Consider the following 23,218-nt stretch of genomic DNA (forward strand, 5'->3'; position numbering starts at 1 on the left):
TGTTTTAAACAATGATTTTCGTACAGTTGCATTGCCCACCATTTCAACAGGTGCATTTTTATATCCTAAAACACCAGCATGTCACATAGCCTTAAGAACTGTGAGAAATTTCTTGGAGGAAAATTTGGATTCCATCGATAAAATTATTTTCTGTGTTTACGATGTACAGAATAAACGAATCTATGAACATTTGATGCATGAATATTTTCCTGTGTGAAAAAAAAAAAAAAAAAACGTGAGCTTCAGCATATGAGTGAATAAGCTAATCTTATTATTACGATACATTAGTAATGTATAGTGAAGTATTGATACTCTATTTTTGATAATTTTGAAACTACTTTTTAGTTTCTGTGGGATATTTTCATAATCCTTTTATTTTGAGTATTATTTATTGTGTATGAGTAGTGGGTTGCATGATAAGTGTTCTTTGAATATGTTTCATATTCTTTCCTGACCTTTTTGTTGGTCGTTTTTTCACTATCAGTGAACCTTCAAGTAACATGGAAATAAATAAATAAATAAAAATATATATGTACATATTAGACGATATAAGGGAACAAAGCACTCAGATGTTTCTAGTGCTATATATAGTAGATAATTTTAATGTTGTTTTATTATTGCTCATAGCTCTTCACCATGAAGTTATGAAGTAAACACAGGAATACTGCTTCAAATCTATATTTAATTGTAGAACTAGGCATGATTTCTATTCTAATGTGCCACTTTTCTCACTTTGTTGCAGGCAAAATATCTCATGCTGCTTTTTGTGACGATAACTGCTGTCACTACAGTAGCAACTTTAGAATTCAGTATTTCGTCTGGATTTTATTTTAAAAAGTTAAGTAATATGGTCACCTATCAACACTCAGTACCATTAACTTTCAATATCAGTTTTGTGTTCCCGGAGAAATTAAACTCTTCTACGTTGTATAAATTTTTACACTGCAATACACAAAAGTATTATCACATTGATGTATGTAAAGCCGCAGATACGCTTAAACAATTACACGATCACATTTTGAAAAATTTTTTGCATATACCGAAACCTATGTTTCATAAGCCGGCACCTAAGAAATCTAAGAGAGCGTTATTGGGTTTTATTGGCAATCTTCTAGGATATTGTTGTGATGTAGCTGAATCATCAACTGTAGATGCTTTGCATCAAAAGGAAGAAAAGTTAGAAGAAACTGTATTGCAAGTTCAAAAACAATTAATGAAAAATAACATATTTTTACAGAACTCATCTCAAGAACTTTCAAATTTTCAGGCTCAAATTCAAAACAACTTCCAGAGAATTAGAAATTTTTCCCAACACATTGTAGAACAAGAAAAAAGATTAGGCAAATCTCTTAACACGCTAGATTCTAAAGTGACGGCTGAATCGTATGCTTTTATCTCTGAATTTTATGAAATCACGGCACAATTTTTGAAATTTTTGGAAATTTATAAATATGATTTATTAGTAGAAAGCTGTAGAGATGGCAAACTCAATGCCAATACGATACCATATGATGTTCTTGATGCACAACTATTAGCTTTAGAATCTTCTATTATTAAATCTGGGTTCGTTTTAGCCATTGATAGAAACCTATTAGAAATTTATTACACCATTTCAACGCTGTCATGTTCTATAACAGAAAATTACATATTTTTGCAACTGAAAATTCCTATCCTGGAAAAAGATTCTAGCTTTGAAATTTTCTCTGTAAGAAGTATACCGTTCGCAATTAGAAATCAGACATGTGTCGTCAATTTGGAACCTGTTATTGTAGCCGTTCAAAACAAAAAGACTATAATTCCCATAATAGGATCTGATATGCTTGGTTGCCAGTTTCGAACTACTCGCTTATGTAAAATTCCCAACCACGTTATTACAAATTCTCGCCAAACAGAATGTATTACGCATGGATATAGAGGACAAACTGTAAGGGATATTACTTCTACTTGCGATTTTCGATGTGAATCAGTCACAACAGTTCAAATAATGGAATTAGATGACCACCAATACTTATTAACGCACCCTCCAAAATTTGTTACCCTATGGAATAATAGTATCCCAACCAACCTCTCATTACCTGATCACTTGAATTTTGGTGCTGTACAAATAACTCTACCGTGTAACATCAAATTGGAAGTCACTCAGCATCTCTTTGTAAAAACAAATTTTCCCTGCTTCGATAATGATTTATCAAAACCTAAACTTCTACATTTATTTCCGGCAATGATTGTAAACAATGATTTATTTCTCGTTGGACAAAAATTCAAACCCAATGTTTTCTTTAACGTCAATACATTAGTGAATGATTTATGGATTTCATCTGTTCGCCACATGAATGTAACACCTTTTTCATTGGTTGAAACATCATTTAAACGTCCTATCTTTGAACATGAATGGTTTGTTCCCGGAATCATTTTTCTTTGGCAATTAATACTCACGATTTACGTAATTTACGTTCTCAAACAAAACAAAATGTTAATTCTGCCATTTTGTTCCAAGCCTGTGAGAGCAATGGAATTATCTTCGGCGTTTCAAAGCTTTTTAGGGATTACTGACCTGCTCATCTTTATAACCCTAGTTCTCATGTTATTTGTGTTAATAAAAATCTTCCGATTATTACAAAAGAAACCACCATCTCTTCATCGTACTTTTCCAAGATTTTTGCCTGCTACTGCTAGAAACAATGCCTCAACGGAGACACGCGAGGACTTGCATCACTCCACGCTAGAACTCACTCCGAGAAATATCTCAGCATCGTATTTAAACAATTACATCCCTTATGTGTAACGTATTTTATCTCGTGGTATCCCAGTCATTTAACTAATCTGGAATAGTGCTACTCTTCATATACCGTTACCGAGTAGTCCGCGGTATATCGGACTTTTCAGGCACTTAGTAGAGGAAATGCTACTAACCAAATTAGTTAATCTAATTGTATCCTCCCATATTCTAACATTCCCACGAATATCAATTTTAACTAACACAAACTTATACGAATACCTAAACTTAGAGAGATTTTACTTTGCATATGTATAATATATATATTATTTATCTTATATGCTATTTATTATTTATAATTTATCTTATTATATTACATATATTCATATATTTATTTTATATATCACAATTTGGTTAAGGAATCATATAATTATTGTATATAAACAAGTTACAATTAATTTTTCTTTCAAATGTCATTTTTTTCCTTCCCACTTAACCCCTCACTGGTATCTCAGCCATAATCTATATTAATAATCCCATATCAAAATTATTATACTTACCTCCCATCAAGATTGCATAACACCACACTTCCTGATGTACTATAAACTAATTCGTTTTATTTTTCTTTCATGTACAAAAAAAAAAAAAAAAATCTGAATCAGCGCAACCTTGAATTCTATCCTTCTACATCTTCAGTTTCTACGTAGTAATGAAAGCGTCCGCCAGAGGGCAACCTTCGTCAACATATTATAATTGATTTATACCTGACCGCCATCTTAAGGACATTGGAGAATTACTACAGCATCTTTGGGTCATCAAACTCTTCTCCAGGAGAACACTCCGAATTTTTTTTCAAAATCGTCGTGGAGAAATAGAGCAGGGAGTGTAGAGGATATCAGACTAAGCGCCTATTTTGAATTCTCCCTGTATGTAGTTATTTTGTTCTTCAAACAAGAAATTGTAATTATTAAATAATAAAGAAGAGACTTCCCTATGTTGTCACCTCATCCCAATACAAATTCATGCTTACCATTCTCTTCCTAGTTTCCGTAACTTCACCAAAACAAACTCAGCCACGCCGTTTCAGCAATTAAACTTCCCTATTAACCAACATAATTGTGATGAGCTAGTCATCCACGTGCGGAGCACCAGGAAGAAGCGAAAGCTAGGAAGGAACAAAACCAGGGGACACGGAACCCTCCAGGTGAGAAGTGTGACAGAAGCCGCCAGAAACATACTTTGGACCCCTATTCAGAAGAGTCGTCGTAACAGCAATTGGGAGACGGTCGGCACGCCTGGGCCCTCACCATCCACTGCATGACAGAGGTGTCATTCCGAAGAGGTCAGGACATCTGAAAGCTGTTGCCCTGAGATCGAGAGGTTCTTCACTCTCGAACGTGAAGTCCGGGATCGATACCAGACGGAAACACTCAACGGATTGGAGGATAAGGCTTCACTCGATAATTGAAGAGGCTCATCATATCGAAATGGCTGAGGTACAGTAAAACCCTTTCCTTTCCTAACCTTTGCGTCTCTGTGATTTCTTCTATTAGAAAACATGCATTTCATTTCATTCATCCCCAATTAATTAATTCAGCGCTGTACTACTCAGATCCCCACGTACTTTCTCTCTTGCCATGCGAAGTGCTATCCCCACATTCTTTCAGTAAAGAACTGATAATTGAGCAAATAACTGTGGTTGTAACCCCACAGCACAGTACAGCAAGAATATTTTGTTGAATACAAACAATCGAAATCATTAGAATACGTAGCTACCTCGGGAGTACCTCAAGGATCAAATCTGGGTCCATTATTTTTTCTATTGTATATTAATGACTTACAGTTCTCAATAAAACATTCCAAATACTTTATGCAGACGATGTAAAATTATATAAAGAAGTAAGGTGTATTACAGATACAATAAACCTGGAAGAAGATCTTGATTTAGTATATAAATGGAGTGTAGAAAATAAGCTTAACCTTAATATTAAAAAATGTGCATTTATGATTATGTCAAGAGCGAAAGAGCGCATTAATTGTTATTCATATACTCTTAATGGTGAAAACATGGAAGAAATTACCACATGTGAAAATTTAGGGGTAAAAATTACACGTAATTTATCATTTGATAACCATATCACTGAAGTGGTTCTTTATGCCTATAGACAGCTTGGTTTCATTATACGGAACACCAGAAATTTAAATGATGTTGTAGCTATTTCTATGATGTATAATAGCTTGGTTCGGACCAAAATAGAATATACATGCGTTGTTTGGGCTCCATATTATAAAAATCTTCAGGAGAAAATAGAAAGTATTCAAAAGAAATTCCTAAGGTATCTCTATTTTAAAACAATGGGAGCTTCCGCTATAAGAAACAAAATATCGTATAAAACCCTTCTAGATAAATTTAACTATGTTAGTTTGAGTAACAGCCTTCAACAGTTTCTTCAACAATTATTTCTCTATAAAATTATGAATTCTTATGTTGACAATAGTAATTTCTTACAAAAAATTGGACTCAATGCTAGACCATTCTATCTACGTAAGTGACATCTGTTGACTAGATGTTCCAAGAACTGAAATGTATAAAGGCTCACCATTATATAGAATGTGCAGTAGGTTTAATAGCATATCAGTATTAAACAAAGATCTAGATTTAGCATTACCTCTGTCTCTGTATACAAAGAAGTTGAAAAATATATTGTATTAGAATGTGAATACATGTATTTGCATATACATGTGTAAACCAATTATTTGACTTTTAATGGTTTCTTTACTTGTAATACTCTTCACGTTTAACGGTTTATACTCTTACGATAGTTATTATTGTCTTTGTCAGATATCTACAGGAATTTTGTCAGTATCATTATATTTACTATTATGTATAATAATATAAATATTATATTAATTATCTATATCATGTACCTTCTGTACTTGGAGATTCTATTCTTCGTTGAAGGACAATAAATAAATAAATAAATATCAATATTCAAAGATTAAAGGCATGATATTCGGCGTTTTCTTTAGTGTATTCAGCAAGAGTACTGTTACTGATACCTTTCACATAAGGTATGTGATGAAAAATATTTTTACGGACAGTTCTTCTTTCTGGAACTGATGTAATAGGAAAAGTTTATATTTCTACGTTGTATATACTAGTAGTTGTTCCCAAGCCTTCGGCCCGCTGTACATTAAAAGTTAAAATCGTAAATAAGGGGCAGGATCCTGAGTGGTAGAACGCTTACCTCTGATGTATGGGGTCCTTGGTTCGATCCTCGGAGAAGTACGTTTGTGGTGGACAACATTGTCTCCGTGGGTTTTCTTGGATTACTCTGGTTTACTCCTCATTTTCATTCCACCAATTCTTCCATCATCGTTCACTTGTCTTAATCGGAGGCATGGTAGCTCAGTCGTACAGCGGTTATCTCTGGTGCGTGGGATTCTTGCTTCAATCCTCTAGCAAGTGAGTTTATGGTGGACAACACCATGTCTGCGGGTTTTTTCGGGGTACTCCCATTTCCTCCCATATTCTCATTCCACCAATTCTTCCATAATCATTCACTTGCAATCGTTTCCTTAAGCCTAAAGGAGTTAATTATGGGACGTCAAACTGCAAGGTTTCACTTTTTTTTAATCGTAAAATTACTTATAAGATCTAATTGTTTGCATTTATTTTTTTCTTTATGTTTGCCTATCGACAATCCCAAACTCCATATATTTTTTATACAATTATTCAGAGATTTTGTTCTCCACAAAAGTTCCTCAGGTAATGACGTCTATTAGCGTCAGGCAGGCAAGTGATAGCACACGTAGCGACATCTATTAGCTGACTATTTATTATAGAAATTAGCATGAAGCACTGAGATCTTTATCATTTATTTTAAGTCTGTTTCGTCGTTCTGCAACCAACAAAACAAATCTTTTAAACAAGATTGTATAACATTCCAGGATAACGAGACTTTTTTCCTTTTTATAATTTTATTGTTTGTGCGAAGCAATTTTTTTTGGAAAGTTTCCCACTAAATGAAATATAATATTATCACTGCAGTTTACATATACAAGTGCATTGTACACTTCATTATAACCACGTATTTGAAAGTCGTCTCTTCAGGAGTGAATAAATTAAACACAAGGGGTGTATCGAAAGTAATGGAAAGATCCTCATAGCTTAGTTATTTACCAACTTAAGCTTTGTATAGTGGAAAGTAAGACTTCCCTTGTGCAGACATCACATCATACCCCCCCTTTTTTTCTTGTAGGTAAATAACAGATGTAAAGTATATACAATGTTCTGTTAAGAGTTTTCTACAAGGAAGGGGTGTATGGCATCACTGAGATCACAGCAGATTGGAAAAAAATGTACAAAGAAGAAATAATCAAAAAGAGCAATGTGCAGCAAAACAAAAAGTATCGAAGACAAAGCACGTGGTCGGTAACTCTCAACTGTGAATACTAAAGCAAATCTTTCAGGATTTGACAAACGGATTCGTGATGATAGACGAGTAAAAATCTTAGAGCTTGCTGCAAATCTCAACTTTGGTCATAATGCTATACCAATTATTAGAGTTTAGCGTTCCTTTCAGCAGCAAGGCTGTATGAGACGTGAACCTCCAGCAGCTTAACATGGAATTCAAACCCCGTGGGCTCCTATTGAGAATCAAACCCGGGTCTCTCGCGATAGAGACACGTATGTTAACCATATGAGCATGAGAGAGCTCTTATACAATTGGTGATTGGTGATTTGATGATTGGTGATTTTAGGGTATCATAAACGTGAGCAGAATTGGTCCCTAGGCAGCTGATATCTGATTTATATGGGAAGGAGTACGAACTTGAAGTCTGCCCTGAAGTTTTATGAATAATGTTGTATTATTAAATTCGTGCGGACCGTGGTGGTTCAGTAATAGAGCATTCACCTTTTGTGTGTGGGGTTCCTGGTTCAATACCAACCTGCACCAAGTGGACTTTGTGGTTGACAAACACCGTGTGCGTGCGTTTTCTCTTGTGTTCTCCCGTTTCCTCTCACTTTGTTCATTCCACCATATCATTCATTTACCAACATCAGCATCTCCTTTAGCTCAGGCGTGAGACGTAAAACTCAAATATTCTATTTCATTCCGTGTAATTGAAGATAAACTTAAGTTTAATTAAAAATAAAATTTATAGCTGCATCGGCCGGGAATCGAACCCGGGCCGCCCGCGTGGCAGGCGAGCATTCTACCACTGAACCACCGATGCCCTACTTGCAAGCTTTTAATTTTCTAGTTTTATTGAGGACAGGAGCAGAGTGAGTCAACACTGCACAAGGTGAAAGGAAAAAACATCTTCCGAGATGAAAGAGGAACGGAACTGAATACCATATAAGAAGTTCCTTTTGATCCGGAACTGGAGTAGTTCGGGGAGAATCGAGATGAGAAGAGAAATTTCTTGTCTCGTGACCAACACTTGTACGGAGAGTGACCAGAAAGTAAGGTTACTAAGCCTGCAGTGAAACGTGTATATATACTATTTCATACAACCAATACAGCCAACAAAGAGTATATACATTAGGTTATTTTTCGCAAGGATGTTATAAAATAGAGGATCTGTCTTTACAACAAAATCTTGAAGCCATACGTCACAGTTTCGCCACCCCTACTCTGCCCACACCACCCAATGGGATCGCAAAGTTTTGAGCCAACAAACATGGCGAAGACGAAAGTAGCCAATCAGACGATGGCGGAAACGAGAGTAGCCAATCAGACGATGGCGGAAACGAGAGTAGCCAATCAGACGTGCCGATGCTCGGTTGTTTTTTGGCTTCATTATTTAATAGGATGAAGATATATATATGGGCAGATCCTCTATTTTATAAGATCCTTGATTTTTCGACATAGTCTCCACATCGGTTGAGGCACTTGTATCATGGGATGAGTTTGAAGATTTCTTCCTGGTAAAAGTCGTATCCTTGTGTGTTCAGCCATGTTGTCACGAAGTGTTTTACCTCCTTGTATGAAGCGAAGCGACGTCCTCCTAGGTTATCCTTCAAGTGTGAGAACAGGTACAGCGTAATGTGATTCCCCTGTTGTCCTGAATGAGCTCCTTCACGCGAGCTGTGTTCAAATCTATTGATGCCGTGCTGAATCGGCCACTGCGCTCCTTGTCTGTGACGTTTTCTCTACCAGCTCGCAAACTTTCGACACCATTCTGCGACATGCTGACGAGACATTACAATCTCTCCGTAAACATTCACCAGCTGCTGGTAAATTTCAGCCGCGATTACATGTTTCACCCACAGAAATCGAATAATTGAGCGAATTTCTTTGCGAGACTAGTTTCCCACACGAGTTGCCATTTGTATTTACATACAACTGAATTCTGCACAGTTGCCAACTCCGTGTGTTAAAATTACTCCACACTCCTCATTCCTCTCTAAAAGACGAAACTCCACAAATATGGCCCTTGTAACCTTAGTTTCTGATCCTTCCTCTTAATAATTGCAGTAAGCCTTGTCTTATACAGTTTCGATGCTGAAACTAGACGTTTAACTCCAATAAACTAATCAAAGTATCGGATATTAATAAAGGTTTTACGTGCTTAAGAAATAAGCAAATAAGTAAAATTATTGGTTGTATCCATTATTCCTTATTTTAAAAAAAATGCAGGAAACTCTTTAAACGTGTAGTGACTTACACTTAGGTACTTTGTGTAACGGGAATTTGGAATGTTTATATATCTTGAAATTTAGTAAGCTCAAATCTAATATTGCATCTCCAACTGACGTGAAACAAAAACCATTGGAGCTGTTTAGCAATAAATTCCATCAAACGATTTTCCATGAAGCCGCTTTTTATAGGTTAATGTTGTACTTGCTCGCGATGATAATGATTTCAATATATTGCGCCCAGTGAATCGATAGTGAATCTTCTCGTATTTCTTACATCTCTAGCAGTACGGACAATACACACATCAGTGGAAAGCGGTAGATTACCCATCCGTCAACTTTGCCCCTCCGCTCTAATATACTGCTTTGTCGAGTATTTGACAACAAACTCATAGCCCTACGCTGCAATTTGCCGCTTTACCGAGCATTTTCCAACAAACTCAAGCCCCTACGCTGTAATTTACAGCTTTGCCGAACATTTGCCAACAAACTCATGGCTCTACTCTTCAATTTATTGCTTTGCCGAATATTCCTAACAAACTCATGACACTACGTTGCAATTTACCTCTTTGCCGAGCATTTGCAAACGAACTCAAGACCCTACGCTGAAATTTACTTCTTTGCCGAGCATTTACCAGCAAACTCATGGTCCTACGCTGCAATTTACCACTAAGCCGAGAGTTTACCAATAAACTTAACTACCAACCTATTTCCAACGAAACAAGTTAAGTTAGGATTGGGAGTACAATACAAAACCACTAGATAAATGACGGCAAATTGTAGTTTAGCCAACATATATTTTAAATTGGCTTCTCCGATTTCTGTTAATTTTGAAGGATGGGACGTTCAGATATGTGGCTTTGTTGTCAGATATCCAAGTTACGATTCAAGCAAATGTATCCAGGTCCTGGAAGGCCGAAGCAACTTTTTCGAGAAGGGCCTCAGCCCCCGTGCTACATAAACTGCGTTGAGCCAATGTATATTTCAACTTTGTTTGCAATAACAGTCCCAAATCATGCTGGCCTTTTGAAATGAAATCTTTGAGTTTAACGTCCCACGATTGTGCCCTTTATGTTAAGGGAGATGATGATTAAAGGAAGGAATGATGATGGAAGAATTGTGGAATGAGAAAGTGGGAGAAAACGGGAGTACCCTCACAAAACCCACGAACACGATGTTGTCCACCACAAACTTGCTTGGCCGCGGATCGAACCAGGGACACCACACACCAGCGGTAAGCGCTCTACCACTGAGCCAACGTGCCCTATTAGCCTTTTGTATGGTCTACCTAATGAGCAGTTAGCAGGCTTTTTTATTTTTAATTTTGTGCAGGTGTGGGTAAAATCAAAATGTGAGGGAGCTGCAGTGAGATACATTTGTGGTATATTTTGATATATTTGCAATAGCAATAAGCTCTTTTCTCCTTTGCTCATAGGGTTATTGGCCAACTCTGGAGAAGGGGTAGAACCTTCCTGAAAGTATAATTTGAAGTAATACTAGCAACTAAAGATATTTCTTTTTTTGTTGTTGTTATTATTATTGTTTGTGAGTCATAATAAGGACGATTAAGCTCACATAATCAAAAAATGCAGAAAAATTGTGATCGGTAACGTGGCATCACATAATTTGTGTAATTGAAAATGTACCCAATTAAAAATAAGCATGCATCGGCCGGGAATCGAACCCGGGCCGCCCGCGTGGCAGGCGAGCATTCTACCACTGAACCACCGATGCTCTGACTCAGAGATTTTAATTCTGTACTTTTCCGGAAAAGCGCAACGAAGCTTTGCTCCTGCACAAGTGAAAGGAGAAAGCATCTTTAGAGATGCGACTCGAATGAAACAGCTCTGCAAGGAGTGAATACCACGTGAAAGAGTTCCTATTGATCCGGAACTGTCACAAAATCTGAAATGCTGCAACTAGTACTAACGTAAGCTAAGGGACGTAATAAACTGTGACAGTTCCACGTTTCATATCAAGTAAAACGCCTACGCTTATAAACTTATACACAAATCAATTGTCACGTAATATATACATAGCCTAATCTATTTCCTTTATCTTTCTAGCAAAATAAATTGATATTGAAGTAACGGATAAATATGTATAATATTGACCCGGATTGAATCAACGTTACCATATTTTCAAATTTTAAAAAAAGCGAAAAGGAAAAAGGGAATTTTGAACAAACACAAAGCGACGTTTTGACGATATAACATCGAGATGGCATTGACAAGCGAAGGCTAAGTTGCTGATACTAAGTCAGGACCAGAGCCGTAGCTAGAGATTTCGGCGCCCGGGGCGAAGCAGAATTCGGCGCCCCCCTACACTCAACTTACCAATCATTATATATATATAAGCAAAACAGCTTTTGTTGTTATGCTATTTTGAATTTTTATTAATCTTCTTGGAAAGACCATTGCAAGAACCAAACGCGATCAGTATGTACCTTTTTCAAATAAGAGCTGTTTTCAAGAGTGTTATTTTGGACTTTTTTGTTAAACTTGTTAAAACTACCTTTGGTTGTATACAAATTCACTAGGAGAACAGTTATCGAAAGTTACTACTATTTACAATGCTTCGTACTAACGATAAGAAATGAAATTTCAATACATTTAGACTATGTTCTTTTAATTGTTCGAAATGAGTGACAGTATTAATTGCCAGTAATAACTGTAAACTATTTAATTTTATTCTGTATGTGACGACATCAATAGCATTTTAATTTCGATCTTTTTACGGTAAAAAATATTTTGTGAAATGTAATGGAAATTCAGAAGGAGCCTTCTTTGTGAATTTCTAAATGTTGATCGATATAGGTGAAGAATATGTTCAATGTTTGTACTTAAAATCCAAAATACAGGGTTTTCATAAAGTCTGGACGGATTTAATTTGCTTATAATTTTCATAAAAATGCTCATAATGAAATCAAATAAAGTGCAAACGGTAGCGGAAGGATTAAATTTTAGTTGGCAACACTGTTAGATAAGCGGCAACTCTGAACACGTTGAGAGAGAGAGAAGGAGCGCAAGGGTCAGTTTCTTACCAAATTCCATCCATTGTTGTTTTCATTGTTGTTTCAATGTTGACTGTTAAAAGTAAGTTGTAAGCTGTATTGGTGTGTGTGTCTTTAAAGAAATAAATAAATGAAAAACTCCTCTGAGATGACTATTTTTTTTACTGTATCAATGTGTGGACGTAAATGTACCGTAATATGTGGAAGTAAATGGCGCCCAGTTGGAGGTGTGGCGGTGAATGAACTGAGCTGAAATTTAATCCTTCTGCTACCGTTAGCACTTTATTTGATTCATATGAGAAAATTATAAGCAAACTAAATCCGTCCAGACTTTATGAAAACCCTATATATATTTGACTACTACATATACCTGAAATTAAAGTAATTATTTAGTACTTAATTTCTTAATGAATGAAAGTTCCGAATTTAAGGTACTTATTATTAATTGACATATTAAAATACACTAACACGTACATATATAAAGAATGTGTGTATGTAGATAGATAAAAACATCACACGACTAGAGACGTATGCACAAAATAATATGCTGGCCATACAAAAAGTTGATGAAAAAATGACTCCAATAAATTCCTCCAAATTGGAAGCATTTGATATGTCAATGGAATTTTAAAATAAATCATAGGTAGTGACTAGGGCTGTGCGATATACGGTTTTGAATATCGAACTTCGATATCGACCAAATATCGAAAGTCGATCGATATATCGAATATCGACATATCGAAGGTTTGATAATATATCGGTCGATAATATCGAAAAATATCGAAATATCGAAAAATATCGAAATATCGAAAATATCGAAAAATATCGAAGTATCGAAATATCGAAGTATCGAAAAATATCGAAAAATCTAAATATCGAAAAATCTAAATATCGAAAAATCTATCGAAAAATATCGAAGTATCGAAAATATTGAAATATCGAAGTATCGAAAAATATCGAAGAAAAAATGCTATGGATATTAGAAAGTAGGGCATTACAGTGCTTACTTCTAAGCTTTCGAGCCACTTTCAGGGCCAGTTCTAATAAAATGTCTCGATATCTCTTAACCGTCAGATAAGGCAACGGGATGATACAACCGATCACAGTACTAATATGGGTAAAGTGAGCCTTCAGCGCTACTTCCGCGACATCTTTCTAACTTATCTGACGATTAAAGATATCAAGGGATTGTAGGATGGGCTCGCGGTAATAGAAATGCTGTTAGATTTATTTTCCCTCCCTTCACAAACACACTTCAAAGGGCACAAGAGAAGCAAAATATCACCGCAGTGGGGAACTGCATTTGTTAAACCTTTTATTCTTTAGTAGGGTGATTGTTTACTGATAACGAGAGTCGATTCTTTTAAAACTACAGCAGTACTACTAAAAAGAGACTCGTTTGTTTCTCGTTTTTTTTACTTATTTTTTTTCTCTCGACCATGATGAAAGAATATGTAATAAAAGCACTGGGTATTTAAAGTCCAAGTTTTTGTTTCTTGGCTCTTTTTTCTTGTTCTTGCACAAAAAAGTCATGAAACAAACACTCTTTTACCTCCCTCCACGTGATAAAAACTTTTGCTTTTCTTTCACATAAATAAATGAAATAAGCCTCTCTACCTTCCTTAACAAATGCAATACCGCATCTGATTGACTTTTATACTTGTTAAATTCACGACGAAAAAAAGTGCCGGGGTCCTTCATGGTTATCAGCATTTCGAGGCACCCGCTGTATTTAAGCACTGCTTGTCTTTAGCCTTATGGAGGGGAGAGACAAATTTAACATTTGCAGCAAAGGTGGAAACCTCTCTCTATGAAGCAAACCAATATCATTACTATTCTTTGCCACATAGGGCATTTTGCTTCTGTGTGGGAAATTTCAAAGGTCAGAGATAAGGGTTATACAACTAAGACATGTGGATTACAATACAACTTCAGAATCCGGTTTAACATTTTGGCTTTCAACTCGATTGTTGTATGATTTAATTTGTCTCTGCCAACTTGATTAAAGGCCACCTAATGCAAAACAGTGATTTTTTAATGTACAAATTGTTTGTTGGCGCCTACACCGTTGTGAGAGAGTGTCATTTGATATATTACATGACAATGTTCTTATTTGAAATAACGTTGAATCCAATATGGTCGCCACCAAGATGGCGTACGACGACCGTAACTCGTCATAATGTTTCTCCCTTGTCCCACCATTGATACCATTTGACTTCATTCTGTTGCATAAGCAGTTCGTAAAATATTCAGCTCTGTATGTCGAATTTGATGGAAATGAACGGCAACTTCGAATGCCCATTATTCCAAATTTAAGCTAAACACCAATTTTTTTTTTTTTCTTAAAAACATTCCCCACAACTAAACAGCCAGGGGACAGCCAAACCACTGCAAAGCTGGAGAAATAGAAGGAACTACAATGTGGCCAGAATCCCCCTATAATTTGGACATAATAACGGTTTCACTATATCACTTCTCATTTTTAACCGAATTCTCTTGTGGGGTACTTTAATGTAGTGGAATTACAAGTAACATTTCCGAATCCCCTCCTCCTACCCAAATTCCAGCCTAAATATATTGTTTTATGAAAGATATATGCAGATTTAAACATGCATGTCGCAAAATTAATTATTTCCGTGCTTTGCTTGCAGAAAAAGTTCATCGTCTTGTTCTTCTGGTTCTCATCAATCAACTGTCAATCAAATGCGTAGGGCAGAGGATAGGAGTTCATTTCCACAGTTAAAACAACGTACACTTCAACATTACCGACCACTGGACTCAAGAACACAGGAGAGGTGTACACGGGGAGTGGCCTATTTCATTGCTACAGAAATGCAACCATATAGTACTGTGGATAAGCCAGGTTTTCGTTACAGGTAAAATCAACCTGGTTTTGAATGTCCAGGGCGACGATCTATGACAGATACTTACATTCCAAGACTTTATGAAGAAACAAAAAATCACGTAACAAGGTTAATGAAAGAAGCGAAGTCAGTAGCTTTAACTACTGACACATGGACCTCTGCAGCGAAAAATCCTTTCATCTCATTGACTTCACACTTGGTCAGTGACAACTGGGAACTACTAAGTGTGTGCCTTAATTGTTCACTCCTTGATATTGATCACACGGCAGTAAACCTAAAGGATGCCCTATTAAGTGCACTCGATGACTGGGAGATAGCTACAGCATCTGTTGTTGCCTTTACCACAGACAACGCAGCTAATATTCTTTCAGCAATGAAGTTAATGAAATTTAACCACATTAGCTGTTTCGGTCACACACTTCAAATTAGAATTGAAAAGGTCTTGAAAGAGGAACCACTATCTAGTGTGATCATTAAGTGTAAGAAGATACAGACAACACTTTCATTATCTTCCAAACTGAGAAGAGATTTCAAAAATGTCATGGAAAGTTTGAGCAAACAACCAAGACTACTTTCAGCAGCTGTACCTACTAGTTGGTGGTCCACTCTGCACCTTCTGGAAGCTGTAGAATCTCAGTACAGTGGGTTAGTGGAGCTCTTCAGTTCATATTATAAGGGCAAATACAGTGACATGCTCCTTGATCCCTCAGAGTTGAAACTGCTGAAGAAAGTTATAGCACTTCTGAAACCATTCGAGGAAATGTCTCAGCTCATGAGAGGAGTCACAGTAAGTGCAATCCTTCCACTTCTGTCGATAATTGAAGAATCTGACGATGCGGAAGTGTCTGTGGCTCAGCTGATGAAAATAGAAGTCCACCTGACATCGAATTGGATGCAAGACCAATAGCTGAGGATCCATTGATACCAGAACTCAAGCATCATGTCTTTTCCGCTCTGAAGAAAAGGTAAAGTGATGTAAGTGAAAATGAACCTGAAGATTTGAAACCTCCTTGTAAACTACTGCAAATGAGCACTTTTTTTGGACGTCCGTTTCAGAGAAATTTACCTGAATGAAAACGAAATGTCTTCTGTGATATCAGCAATAATTGACGAGCTTTGTCCAGATTCATCAGCCAATGAATCAAACACCATGGAGGTACTTCCGACATGTGAAAAGCGTTCAGCAAAACAACTGTCTGGATTTGAGGCAGTGTTTGCCAAAAGAAAGAAGGAACACCAGTATCGTAAAACTCCTAAAGATGAAATTGCAGAAGAGATTGATCACTATCTAAAAATGCCACAGCCCTGTATGAATGACGATCCTCTTATTTGGTGGCGTAATCACCAGTCAGTTCCGCCACACTTGGGCAAACTCGCTAAAAAATATTTGTGTGTACCAGGTACCAGCGTTCCATCTGAGCGTGTTTTCAGTAGTGGAGGAAATGTTGTAACAGACAACCGAACTGCTTTTACTGGGTTTCATGCTGAGCAGTTGATTTTTCTCGCAATGAACAAAAAATTTGTTCCCCAGTGCTGAATGATTAAAGGTTTATTCAAGTAACAACAAATCCAATTGGATGTAAATAAGTTATCCAGTTCTAAACAAATATAAAATATGAGAAGTACATTTACATTAAAAGTCAAATGTTCAAATGTTCAGATGTAAATCGTCTACTCTAATTTAGGAATTTTGAAAGGTTCAGAAATGTTAGTGAAAGATGAAAAAGAAATTGTGCTTTTAATTCAATACATTTTAAAACAGCATTGTACCTCGGTATTTAATATCATTAGTGGCGTTGATGTTCAATTGTTCTTGGTTATTTCAGAAATATTTGTTTTGCTGTATTTCTTAACCAATTGTACTGATAATGATAGTGGACATTATAATGTTAAGTCTGTGAAGGGCGTATCAGTATTCTCTGTGTCTTAATATATTTACTGTAAGTGAAGGCTGCAGCAGTGAATTATTGGGCCATTTTTAGAAATGTTATTAAGAAGAAATGATGGCATTTATTTGGGTATAACAAACTGCAATTCAAACTAGACATGAAAGCATTTACTTATTTGTGAATTTTAGTCACCAGACAGAAAACAAATTTACACGGAAAAGAAAAAAAAATGTTTCACTAAAACTTACTGTCCAAAAATAACATCTTGCCTATGACCGCTATTTTACATTACACGCTCACTATGCTTCTTCCTAAGGTAATTTATTATTTCTTGCAGCATATCTTGGGGAAATTCTTGCAACTTCATTCTGAATGCAACGTTTTAGTTCTGGAATTTTATGTGGTGCAGTAACTTTGAAGACTGAATTTCAGATGCTTCCTAAGCAAAAATCACTTCCCGCAAGATCGGGTGAACTGGGATGTTCCATAATCTAGCGATAACATGGTTTTCCTAGATATGTTGCAGAGAGTAACGTGTGACCTTAGGAAGAGACTTACTGAGAGTGTAGTGCAAAATGGCGGTCATCGGCAAGATGTTATTTTTGGACAGTAACTTTTTGGTGCAACACTGTTTTTCTTTTTTGTGCAAGATTGTTTTCTGTCTGGTGACTTAAATTCACAAATAAATAAATGCTTTCATATCTAGTTTATATTCCAGTGTGTTATACCCAAATAAATTTCATCATTTCTTCTTAATAACGTTTTTCAAAATGGCCCGATTCATTGTCACACCCTATAAGTAAAATCATACACTTTATGGATATACTGACATACAAGTCTATTTGTCTATATTACATCACTAATTTCTTTAAGCAGAACTGATTGAATTATTTGGTATATAGTAAAATGTAGCTATCATTTTTATAAATATTAAAATATTTGTTTTTTGAAGTTGTGAACACGTCATAACATATTTTGAATAGGACAAATATGATAATTGTATGATGCTTTACAAAATAAAAATTGGTAAGGTTTTACTACCTACTCTTAAAAAAGAATTGAAATATTGTCAGGTTTACAAAAACATGTTAGATTTCAGAAGAGTACTGTGTAATTTTTAAAGATAGCACTGTAACATTTAAGTAAGACTTCGCTTATCCAGTCCGGTGGTATAACATTATTGTTTTTTTTTTTTTTTTCTTTTTTAATGAGATTTGTGTAAGGAAGAGAAAGTTAATCTTAATTCCTATTTAGTGCAAGTTTTGAGCATTTACTTAAATTCTTATTACTATCACGATGGTGAGGATTATTTTTACGAAAATCTCATTTTCTCTTGTATATTCACTTCAATAAGTTTCCTGTTCACCAGTTATACTCATTTGTAAGAAACAAAGATTCGTAGTATGTATACTATAAAAGTTTGTGTGCAAGTTTAGTTGTAGTTCACGTAATTTTTGCGTTTCCGACAACATAAGAGGAGTAGTATGTAGAAATTGTATAAATATATCTGGAATATTGTATAAATATATCTATTCTATCCAATTATACCAGAGTTTATAAACACAGCAGGTACTCATTATTCAGCTCTTTTCCTGTTACACAATGTCGTGTTTGAACGGCTCAGCGCCACAGATGACTGACTAACATCAAGGAAGTTTCGAGAAAACTAAGGATAAGGCTTGCAGATTATATGGGCCCTTATGGATCGCCACATTTTCTCGATTCTGGCATCATGTTGACTATATTGTTTGGGCTTTGATCATGTTTGGCACACAGAATATGTTACAGCCATTTCAGTATAAACTCAAAATATGCCTTGATATCAGTTATTGATCTGCGGCGCTCAGCCATCTATTTATACTACGGGCAAACTGCACGCAACATTTTTGTTTATTTTTTGTAATTAAAACATGTTTTCTAGTAATTATGGAGACCACCTCCATTATCAAAATATCGAATGGTATCGAAGTATCGAAATATCGAAGTATATCGAAATATAGAAAAATATGGAACTATTTAAGTGTCGAAAAATATCGAAGTATCGATATATCGAAGAATATCGAAATATCGAAAAATATCGAAATATCGAAGTATCGAAAAATATCGAAATATCAAAAAATATCGAAGTATCGAAATATCGAAAATATCGAAGTATCGATATATCGATTTTGATATTTACAAAATATCGAAATTTCGATATTCACTAAATATCGATCGATCGATCGATATATCGAAGCATCGCACATCCCTAGTAGTGACTAGTGTCTGAAAAAGTCGAACTTCGTTGGGCTAAGTTCTGATCCCTTAAGCCCCTATTCTACAACTGCTTGAAGTTCGAAAATGTTATTGTTCCCCTTGTTTACCTTTATTTTTAATACTCCACGCAAACAGCATCTTGAATGTCCCTACACTCTTCTCACTTTCATACCTTCATTCTCACCGTCGCACCAAAGTGGGTCCAAACGCGGCAATTCTGAGCAAAAACTCGAAAAATGAAGTTAAAGATTTACTCGATATGATTTGTTATAATGAAAGCTTAAAAGTGTACACATAAGATAGTGTGCAGGAAAAGAAGTGATAGCAGTTTACAATGAACTCATGGGACGTGTATATGTGGTTATCCGCCGAAGCCGGAGAGGCGCTGCTTAGCGACAGAAGATAGGAAATTGACTTTGAATGCGACTATTCCTACATTGCGTGTAGATATTCAGTGGCTGGTAAACATGGTGACACGACCGACATGTATGTATCGTTTTGTATATTTAGAATGTTGATGTGATGTGTAGTCAATAGTCATATTTGCAATGATGCTAATATCATTATCATATTCCTATGATAATCTCCTACTTAATATCATATTTGGAAAATGCTGTGATACTGAAAGCATATAAACTATGGTCAAACGATAGAACGGCATTTTAGTAGAAAATATGGCATAATACGAATGTCTGTGATTTTTTAATATGTCGTAGCGGAAACATTGTTCTTACTGTATGCAAAGAGAAAACATGCACATATTCGCACTTTTGGGAAGTATAGCACATGAAAATGTTTGAAGAAAACCGCATTCTGGATGCAATGCTGCTTTTGAATTTAGCTGGGATGAATGTGAGAGTAAGTGTTAGATTATTAGACGTGTGATCCCCATGCACGCAGTGACGAAGTTGAATATAGGTCGATTCTGAGAATTTTGCCCCCAGACCTCGTTGGGGGTTTCGCCTCCAGGACCCATCTTGTTCCCAATATCTAGTCATACTTCTCTGGCATTCACCAACAGAACTAAACTCTAGTCAAATATATTTGTTTAATGGTGGTGACATTTTGAAACGCCAATGCTAAACAATCTATGGACCATAACGTAGAACCATATTAAAAATGGTGTTGATCAATTTAGTATTGTGTTTTTTGTGATGCGTGCACAGAAGTGACATTGGAATCAACTGTAATGAGACTCCGCTCGCTCCAGCTGAGAATGTTCCAATCAAGCCCTGAAATGAGCTCACGTAATGCACGATGCAATATATAAAACAACCTGGACAGGTTACAGATGCTTGTAAATCATAATATGTTTAATATATCTGATAATATATTCATATCGAGAACTTGTAATGAGATAATTTTTATGTATTGAAGCGTCCTTGCATCTTCATTGTCATAACGAATCCTCCACAACTTTGAAATAATTTTGAGAAACAAGAACTTTTCTTCAATTTTATTACTCTTCAGTTGTAAAATGAATAAGTAAACTTTTTCCTTTCATGCGTAAGAATATAAGCCAATCGTAAATTGCCAAATAAAAGCATATTGCCCACGCGTTTCTTTATGCCAATCACATAATCTGTTATTTAATTTAGGCGCGAATATAAGGAATAGACCTATTTCATTTTATGATGTAAAACTCTATGCTTTTGATGAAATAATGTCAAAATAACATTATTGTAGCCACTGCACACACCAAACTAATTGGTTTTCTTTCAATTTTCTGCTTCATATTGCGAATTCTTATTTTTGCCAAGAATTCAGTGCTTTGGCCCCACTGTGCGTCGTGATTAATCTGATTGGGTAGATTAAAAAAAAACGTTTTGAACTAAGCAAACTCATCACTGTTAAAACGCCGAACACGACTTTGATAGTTTCTGATTTTTAAAATGCTCCTGCATCAGTGGCGTATTTAAGGGGGCTTCGGTGCTTAACCCCCCCCGAAATCTTACTTACTATAGTAAAGTATATGAAATATCTTGCAGAATTTTCACATTTTCAGACAAAGCCCCCCCCCCCCGAAAGTTAGCAAAGCCCCTCCCGAAACAAAATCGTAAATACGCCACTATCCTGCATACACTATAAGTCATTACTCGGGACCTTGTATACCACATGTCATTAAGAAATCATCTATAATAAACTCTTTAAGTAATAAGTAAAAACTTGTGACTTATTTAAACTCTTGGATTGCGAGCGAAGCGAGCAAGAAAATTTTTAAGAAATCTGCGATTTCATTTATAACCGACAGCAATATTGATCTAATAGGGCACCAATACTTTCTGGGGGCGACTCATATTTTACTCATGTCCAACACCACTTTTTCTTTCTCCTTGCTCGTTCGGCGCCCCCTTGCTATCAGCGCCCGGGGCGGGCGCCCCGCTGGCCACCCCTTAGCTACGGCTCTGATCAGGCCATAACGTTGGGTCCTGATTAGATACAAGATTTTTTAAAAAAAAAATCCATATGTTGCATTCTCCTTCTGAACAGTAAGTAACATTGTTGGGTAATGTTGGGTTGGGTTGGGTTATTATTATTATTATTATTATTATTATTATTATTATTATTATTATTATTATTATTTGTACAAACTTATAAAATATTTTATTCAGCAATAGTGTTTATCTTACTTTTAAATAAAATAGGCGAAATCGTCTTGAGGGAAAAATACGAGGGTGGATTGGAAAGTTCGTAGCCTAACTAGGAAGAAAGCAATTATTTTATGTTTGTATACTATATACATTTGTCACTGTGTAAAATTTCATTTTACTATTGTTTCAGGTGAGGAGACTATATAAAGCGCTAAGTCGGCGCAAATGACAGAAATTTCTGACGTGGAGAAAGTCACCAGGGCAATGCGCGTGTTCACACGTCCCTTGCATCCATGGCAGAAACCCAGTCCTGTGGGTTCGAACTGTTGCTGCACCCAGCCTATTCGCCTGATCTGGCCTCCTCGGACTTTAACTTGTTTAAAAACCTAAAAAGTTTTTTTTGGGGGGGTCAGTGATTGTTTTCGGGCGCAGAGATAAAAAGTGTTGTACTGGGATATTTGGCAAGGCTCGAAGAATCATTTTTTTAAAAGTAGTATAGAAGAGTTACCGAAGAGGTGGCGTAAATGTTTCTCGGTCGAGGGGGATTGCATGAAAAATTAAACAACTTAACGAAATATTTTCTAATTTTGTAGCTCAGATTACGAACTTTCCAATCCACCCTCGTAAAAAACATAACGTAAAACATACCAGATAGACGTAAAACTTACGGAAGCCATATAAGAGCACTCCTAGGTTCGAGCAACATGAACTTTCACTGGGGATAGAACGGAATTTTTCGTACAACATAAATTACTCTTCTTACTTTAAGGTGGGCTATTTACTACTTAGAAAGTGCTACTTAATGAATTAATTATTGATTTCAGTACTTTCCGCATATTCCAGATATTTGAGTATTCTACAATAATGACTTCCTAAGCTGTGCCCCCCACGTATTAAAGAGATAATAATAATAATAATAATAATAATAATAATAATAATAATAATAATAATAATAATAATAATAATAATAATAATAATACATTTAATATCTGGCTCACTTTGTAAATATTTGATATTTTTGGCCAATAGTCACTGGTTACTGTTTGGTACCAAAATGTTTACCATCCTCTTAGGTATTGATCAACACCAGTATCATCTCTCTATGACTCGAGATATTGACCAACAAAGTTCTAATTTCGGGAGATTTAAGGAGCCATATCTCGGGAACTGTAAGTCATAGACAGATCATATTGGTGGTGATCAATACCTACGAGGATGATGAACATTTTGGTATCAAATAGTA

At 35.8% G+C, this 23,218-nt stretch overlaps 1 protein-coding gene and 2 non-coding genes across 3 annotated transcripts; 1 reads left to right on the top strand and 2 right to left on the bottom strand.

Annotated features, from left to right (window-relative positions):
• Window positions 1-7,886: 7,886 nt before the first annotated feature.
• On the bottom strand, window positions 7,887-7,957 carry TRNAG-GCC (transfer RNA glycine (anticodon GCC)). The gene has a single exon. It is a non-coding gene; the product is annotated as a tRNA-Gly (tRNA).
• Window positions 7,958-11,025: 3,068 nt separating this feature from the next.
• Window positions 11,026-11,096, bottom strand: TRNAG-GCC (transfer RNA glycine (anticodon GCC)). The gene has a single exon. It is a non-coding gene; the product is annotated as a tRNA-Gly (tRNA).
• A 4,195-nt stretch (window positions 11,097-15,291) lies between these two features.
• On the top strand, window positions 15,292-16,146 carry LOC145670008 (E3 SUMO-protein ligase ZBED1-like). The gene has a single exon (XM_081738349.1). It carries the CDS (start codon window positions 15,292-15,294, stop codon window positions 16,144-16,146), a length of 855 nt encoding a protein of 284 aa, XP_081594475.1.
• Window positions 16,147-23,218: the final 7,072 nt, after the last annotated feature.

The sequence above is a fragment of the Thermobia domestica genome, chromosome 14 (genome assembly GCF_964235325.1).
Source record: "Thermobia domestica chromosome 14, izTheDome1.hap1.1, whole genome shotgun sequence".
In the NCBI taxonomy this organism is placed as follows: Eukaryota; Metazoa; Arthropoda; class Insecta; order Zygentoma; family Lepismatidae; genus Thermobia; species Thermobia domestica.

What these genes read in the sequence shown, in the direction of transcription:
- LOC145670008 (XM_081738349.1), top strand. Translation starts at nt 15,292, where the DNA reads ATGACAGATACTTACATTCCAAGACTTTATGAAGAAACAAAAAATCAC.